The sequence below is a fragment of the Penaeus vannamei genome, chromosome 31, assembly GCF_042767895.1.
Source record: "Penaeus vannamei isolate JL-2024 chromosome 31, ASM4276789v1, whole genome shotgun sequence".
In the NCBI taxonomy this organism is placed as follows: domain Eukaryota; kingdom Metazoa; phylum Arthropoda; class Malacostraca; order Decapoda; family Penaeidae; genus Penaeus; species Penaeus vannamei.
In genome coordinates, this window is record NC_091579.1 from 6,423,742 (window position 1) to 6,431,241 (window position 7,500).

The 7,500-nt window shown below is 50.6% G+C and overlaps 1 protein-coding gene across 1 annotated transcript in view; it reads left to right on the forward strand.

Moving 5' to 3' along the window:
* Nucleotides 1–5,824, forward strand: part of Hey (Hairy/E(spl)-related with YRPW motif) — a 12,629-nt gene extending 6,805 nt beyond the window's left edge. Inside the window, exon 3 of the mRNA XM_027378557.2 lies at nucleotides 4,412–5,824. Coding sequence (XP_027234358.1) covers nucleotides 4,412–5,136 — 725 coding nt within the window. The 3' untranslated portion in view covers nucleotides 5,137–5,824. The remainder of the gene's footprint in view (nucleotides 1–4,411) is intronic.
* Nucleotides 5,825–7,500: the final 1,676 nt, after the last annotated feature.

Sequence of the window (7,500 nt, forward strand, 5' to 3'; positions counted from 1 at the left end):
GAGGGAAAGAGAAGGGAAGGGGAGGGAGGGGAGGCGACACTGGCGGCGGGGCAGAAGAGTGTCGGCGACGCAGCAACGGCGGCGTGGGAATAGTCAGCCAAGTGGAAAATGGCCACGTCACACGAGGTGGTCCTGCAGGACTCTTCCTATTTCACCGCCTGCTCTTGCTGTTCTTCCTCGGGCCTTCTTTTTCTTTTTCTTCTTCCTCTCTCTGTCTGTCTGTCTCTCTGTCTGTCTGTCTGTCTGTATCTCTCTCTCTCTCTCTCTCTCTCTCTCTCTCTCTCTCTCTCTCTCTCTCTCTCTCTTCTCTCTCCTCTCTCTCTCTCTCTCTCTCTCTCGCTCTCGCTCTCTGATCCTCTTTCTCTCTTTGTTCCTCTTCCTCTTTCTTCCCTTCCCCTTTCTCTTCGCTCTTCCCTCTCTCTTTCTCTCCTCCGTCCATTTATCTCTCCCCTGTTCCCTCTTCCGCAAGAGGAGGAAGCGAGGCGCGTTGATCGAGCCATAAAGAGGCGGGATCTGAGCGTCATCCCGGCGCGCAGATCGCTGGAGGAGGAAGGAGGTTTACGACGGCCGAGGCGCCCGTAATTGGTGCAATATCGCAGCGTGCACGTGACGGCCGTCTTCCCCGCCCACGACACTTACAAGTCCTCAATCTTGCGGCTGCGGCTGCGGGCTGCGGCGGCGGCGGACGCGCCATCCTACGCTGTGTGCCGCCTCCCCGCTATGTGGCGGCGGCGGCGGCGGCCTTCCCCGCGCCTCGCTCCCCTCCTTAGACAATGCCGCCCTAAACACGGGCTGGAGACGCCCCCCTCTCTTTCTCTTTCCCCTTTACCCCCTATAAACCCCAGCCCAACCCCATAAAGCATTCCTTAACTGGTTGCCGGAACCCTCCCCCTTCCCCCCCCGCCCAACTCTCCCCTTTCCACCTTCTCCCTCTTCCCTTCCTCCCCTCCTCCTCCTCCGCTCTCCCTCCCCCCGCCCTCTCCCGCTCTTTCCTGCCAGTCTGCCTTCGCATGGAAATTTCATGTCTGCCGCCCAGAATGGTCTTGCGCAGGGGTCAGAAGAGGTCGAGGGGCAGCGTCGAGGTCAGAGGAGAAGTCGTGCCTTGATTAGCTAACAGCCGCTCGGTCTCACTGCTGTTCCTGCTGGTGGCGGCGGCGGCGCTGCGCCTGCTGGGGATTAAGTAGGGCGGGGAGGAAGGGAGGAAGAGTTTAACTTCGCCCTCCTCCTCGTGGCCACCACCCACCTCCCTTCCCTCCCCTCTTACCCTTCATTCTGTCCTCCGCCCCTCCCCTCCCCTTCCCTCTCGGCTCCCCAATGAACAGTAATTCATCATAACTGGTCGCTGACAACCGGTACATAAATGACATGACAGCTACCCGGTAGTGTTCTGCGCCGGGAGACATCTTGCCAGTACGCGGTTCAAATTTAAAAACCCTTCTGTTGTTTATCATTTTTTATTCATCTTTTCCTTCTATGTATCGTTATCGACTATATCTATTAAGTTTTTATTATTGAAAGCACCATGTCTATCTTGTGCTAGACGAAAAATCGTTACAAGCTTAGTGTTTTTTTCGTGTCTAATTCCTTTTGTTTTCGCAATGTTCCGGCTGCCCCGAAAAACCCACCGCTGACCACCACGTTAACTTCCCCTCCCCCCTCTCTTCCTTGTCACATCCGAAGAGCGTATTTACCGTTTGAAAAATGACCATCATGACACCGACTCCAAGATGAGGACGAAGAAATGGCAATTTTCTTTCCCTTTCCCTCTATTCCTTCTTTCTCTTTTCTCTCTAAATGGAGAATTTAGCGTTCCTCGCTGGGTGTAACTCGAGCGCAGCATTTTCCTACGTTTATATGTATCTTTTGCTAAGTGTATCATCTCGAAGGAACGCGCGAGAGAACGTCACTTTGGGTCCCGCGTTCGTACACGCCTAACGTGTGATGGGAACGGCTGACTGGGTGGGAAAAAGGCCAAAGATCGGGCACCCGGTAACATCAGACGAGGTGCCATGGCGGGATTTTCCGTCCTAATAGTCTCCGATGTCGTCTGGATTCATAACTCACTGCAGGATACACGTTAGTCAGCCCCTGCAGATTGCTTCCGTGTCATGGCGTCTGCGCTGCATGCCATTCCTCCTGAAACGTAAAACTATAGATAAATAAAATCCCACTTGTCAACTTCAGGGTAACCTCTTCCCCGTTTTCTGTTTAGGTTTCCCTTTTGTGATCAGTAAAATTTTAAATTGATTGGTTCCAAAGTGACCATGCTCCCCATTGCTAAACTACTGTGGGAACTTTTTGGTGAGCGATGTCAAGTGGAAAGTGATCACTAGTTGGTGGAGCTGAGAGTGCGGTAGATAAGAGGCGGGACGTGTGATTGTGTGTGTGTGTGTGTGTGTGTATGTGTGTGTGTGTGTGTGTGTGTGTGTGAGAGAGAGAGAGAGAGAGAGAGAGAGAGAGAGAGAGAGAGAGAGAGAGAGAGAGAGAGAGAGAGAGAGAGAGAGAGAAAGAGAGAGAGAGAGAGAGAGAGAGAGAGAGAGAGAGAAAGAAAGAAAGAAAGAAAGAAAAGAAAGAAAGAAAGAAAGAAAGAAAGAAAGAAAGAAGAGAGAGAGAGAGAGAGAGAGAGAGAGAGAGAGAGAGAGAGAGAGAGAGAAAGAAAGAGAAAGAGAACGATACCAATACCCGTCACCCATCCCAAAAAAACTTAAAACCTTTAAAATCCAATCACGAAGTGCATCAAAAATTCAACAGAAATCACCCGAACAGAAAAAAAACACGAATCGCCTTCCTTTATCACAGGGCTATCTCTAAGGTCACGTAAATACAAAGAGTGTGGAGAGGAAAGTCGGCTTGGCAGAGGTGGAGCAGGAGGGCAGCATTAGCACTGGTGGAGGTTCCCATGGTTAGGCCGCGACCCCTCCTGATGGTGTGTCACAGCTCTGTCATCCTCTCGGCTTCTCTCTCGCTCGTTCTGTCTCTCTCTCTGTCTCTGTCTCTGTATGTCTCTCTTTCTCTGTCTCTCTCGCTCTCTGTCTCTGTCTCTGTCTGTCTGTCTGTCTGTCGCTCGCTCTGTCTCTCTTTCGCTCTCTATCCCTCTGTCCCTCTCTCGCTCTCTCACTCCCTCTTCCTCTCCCTCCCTTCCTCTTTCCCTCTCTTCCTCTCCCCCTCCGTCCCTTTCCCCTCCCGCTTCCTTATCCATTCATTCTCGCCGTGACGCATCTCTCCCATTCTTGTTTTCTTTCCTATCTTTCAAGAACATCCCGTAGGGCGGGAAAGACGCTCTCCCCCCCCCTCCCACATACACACACGCACACACACACACCATTTATAGTGTTGTTCTTGACGCCAAGTACAATAAAAGTCGTTGGAACGGAAGTAGGTCCTCCCGACGACCTGTCTTAGTGGTGCAGGTTCCCAGGCTGGTGGCGGAGGGGGCGCGGGGATGGGGGTCCTGCTGGTGTTGGGTGGGTGGGGGTGGGGGGATGGGAGGTTGCGGTGAGACGGGGCTGCTGGTAAAGGGTTAATGGTGGTGGAAATTGGTGAAAAGGGGCGGGCTGTGATGTGGTGGCGAATTCATGGCGTCTGGAATTCTGGTCGGGATGATTTTCCTCCTATTAATAAACTTGCTGAGAATAAAGACGAATCGACGAATCTCACTCACTCCGCGGACGACACTGCCGACCGCGAGAGAAAAGGGAAAGCAAACCATTTCACGGAAGCCGAATCCAGCGCATCCTTGTAGGGCCTGATCTGGTTATCCCTGCGTGTGGTGGCGGCCATTGAGTGTGGTGATGCCGCCATTCATACGGGCAGAGACGAGCGCCAACAAAGAGCGGCGGTGTGTGTGCGGAAGCCCCCGCGTGGGTCGGTGTGTGTGTGTGTGTGTGTAAGTGTGTGTGTGTGTGTGTGTGTGAGTGTGAGTGTGAGTGTGTGTGTGTGTGTGTGTGTGTGTGTGTGTGTGTGTGTGTGTGTGTGTGTGTGTGTGTGTGTGTGTGTGTGTGTGTGTGTGTGTGTGTGTGTGCCCGAGAGTGCATGTGTCTGTGCGTGTAGGTTGTCGAGAGAGAAATTACAAATACATTTTTGTTTTACTGCTTCCCAGTGCGCGATGCAATTCCCCTGACGCCCCATAAAGTTGCGTGTGTGCGTGGCAAGCAGCAAGCACAGGTATTAGGGATACTCTTACGCGATACAGGTTGCGGTGCGCGTGTGGGCCGGCGGCTCCCACGGCTGCTGCTGGGTTGGGGGTCTGTGTTCGGGCTCGGATTCAGGGAGCGGTAGACAAAGGGGTCGGGTTAGTCGGGCAACACAGACTTTGTAATGGTGAAATGTGCATGAACTATATTTTGTCGAAATTTCAAGCCGAACTGCAAAGATGCTAGCAATGTCCTAACCGCCCCTTCCTCCTCCTCAGGACTGGACGCCCTGGCCTACGACCCCAACAAGTTCGCCATGGACTACCACAACATCGGGTTCCGCGAGTGCGCGGCGGAGGTGGCGCGCTACCTGGTCACCATCGAGGGCATGGACATCCAGGACCCGCTGCGCCTGCGCCTCATGAGCCACCTGCAGTGCTACGCGGCGCAGAGGGACCTCGCCAACAAGCAGGCGGCCTCCTCGTGGGGGTGGGGGTCGTCCCAGCCCGCCGCCCCCGCGCCCCCGTCCTACACGCCCTCGTCGTCCCTCTCAGGCTTCCAGGGGCACGTCCTGCCCACGCACGGCGCCTCCACGCACCATCCGTCCGCGGGCGCGCACCACACGGCCGCGCCCGCCGTCGGCCTCGACCAGAGCCACGGCATGTCGGCCTTCAGCGCCCCCTCCTCCAGCGGCAACAACGACGGCGGCGTGTCCGGCTGCAGCCTCGGCTCGTCCCAGGTGCCCCGACTACCCACGACGGGAGCCGGCGCCCCCCACGTGCCGGCCGTGTCCATGGCAACCGCCGCCGGCCAGCACACCAACTACCACCTGAACCTCAACGCCCACGCCTTCCCCGCCACCAACCCCGCGCCCACCATCTCCAACATCAGCCTGTCGGCCAACACCTCGTCCACCCTGAACCCCGCCTACAACCCCGGCCTTCAGGGCGGCGCCCCGGGCGTCAAGCCCTACAGACCGTGGGGCGCCGAGATCGCCTACTAGAGGCCCTCCGGGTCGCCCCGAGCCCTCCGCCTGGCCGCCCTCGCTGCCACAACCTGCAGGAAGGGCGCCGCCGCCTCAGCCTCGCTCAGAAAATGTAGAAAATAACGAAAAAAATAATAATGTAAAATGAAAAAGTAGTCTTGGGAAGCGAGCTGTCGGGGATCCGCGCGACATCCAGCGAAGGAAACCCGACAGACGCCTCCGGTGCGGGCGCGCGGGTGCCGCCAAGCCGTGACAACCTGCCTGTGATAGTGACAGGTGTAGGGTCGGGAGGGGGGGGGAGGGGGCGAAGGCTAGTCCTCACCGCGCTGGACCTGAAGAGCAACTCCTTTCTGTGATGTACATTTTTAGGGACCAAGAGGAAACGTCACGCAAAAGTCACGTCATTTTCCTCGTCAAGATCACCTTCAGGACCAGTTTCACCGCCGCAAGCAACTTCAGACACTGCGGCGGGTACACATAAGGCTCACAATCCCATGAACGCTCACCCTTTGTAGTGCATACGTCATCACGATCACCATCACCTACACCAACATCACCATTACATGCGTAACTCTGCTCATGATGTAGTCTTAGTGCAATATTTAAGCTGACATTATATGTAAATATTTTGTATATAGTTTTGTACATGGATGATCTCAGATTTTTTTATGATCTCTGTGAAATGAATTAAAAACTATAAATGTGACATATTGTATCTGATTTATTTCCTAATACATTATATAATTTATTTCGTTGTTATATACAGAAGGAAATGAGGTAAATTGTTTCAGAAATTGATTCTCTAGTATTTAATGAATTATTAAACTGCATTAAACTCTCGAGGACAAACGAAATACTTAATTCAACAATATTATTGATGTAGGAGAATCCTGGAAGATATTAACTAGTGGGATCCTTTAAAATGGATATATTTTGCAATAATTAAGTGCTCTAAAGTGAATCACAAATAAAACATACAATGAAACAAGCGAGACAATAAATGAACAAAATCTACGGGGTGTTCTCGCCAAGTTATGTGCTGAGGTCAAATTCCTGTCACGTTCCCAGTTCATCTCTTTTACTTCTTTTTGGAATTTCCTTCTACTCACTGTTTTTTTTTTTCTTTTTTTTTTCTTTTTTTTGCTACGCTTTAATTTTTTTTTTATCAATACTTTCTTATTTTTTTCGTCTCGATAAAAACTTCTTTTTTGAGTTTTCAGTTCTGAGATTCGGAGAAGTCATTTTATTTTTAGGATTTCTGTGAATGAATGGAAAGAGGGAAAAATATTAATATCTTTTGATGTTGATTGGAATAGACATAAAGGTAATAACGATAACAGCATTATTCTTTCTTAAGATGAAATACTCCAACAAAACATCCGAAAATGAAAATAAAAAAAACGGTCAAACATAGTTACATAACAGGTCAAGACAGACCAGGATCATGACCCAGGAAAGGTCACATTAAGACCGAGGTCAATTTTCGTGGCAAGATAAGGTTTCAAAGTCCGGTCCTGGCACGAACGTTAGAACAAAATGATTTTCTCACAGGACAAGACCTTTTAAACGGTAAGAGGATCGAATGGCTTATAGCGCCTTTCACTCGAGGATCGACTGTCTTTTGTTTTTGTCTAAGATGCTACCCAATTGTTTTCTTTTTCTTCTCGCTTGGGACTTTATCCTTCTAACTTATACTTCTAACATTTATTTCTATTCGTAAAACGGTTATCGATAAAAATAATAATACAGAAAAAATGTCAGTTATATAACAACATAACTAGCACACATGCTCATACGAGAAACATAATAATAACAAAGGACAAGGGAATAAATATGGATAAGAAGGACACGAGAGGGGAAAGAGAGCGATCGAAAGGGGGAGATTGAGAGACCGATTAAGAGGAGGGAAATGAGAGGGGACGGAGAACAAAGGTAAGCGGAGAGGAGAATAAGGGGAGAGGAGAATAAGGGAAGAAGCGGCGAGAGCAAAATAATGGGGGAGGGGGGGGAAGGGCCTAATAAGAAAAATAGGGAAGAAAAGGGGACAGGAAATTAGAAAATATGGCGAGAAACACAAGATAAAATTAGAAAAGGGGACAGAGAGGTTAGAAAAAATAGATAAAAGGGGAAATCAATAGACAAAGAGAATATCGACAGTTGAGATCAAGAGAAAGGGAATAATAGAAGTTGAGAGGGGAGAATAGGCGATATGAAAAAAAGAAAAAGAGAGGAAGAGAGAAGGGGGAAGTTGAAAAGAGAGAGAGAGAGAGAGAGAGAGAGAGAGAGGCAGAGAGAGAGAGAGAGAGAGAGAGAGAGAGGCAGAGAGAGAGAGAGATAGAGAGAGAGAGAGAGAGAGAGAGAGAGAGAGACAGAGAGAGATAG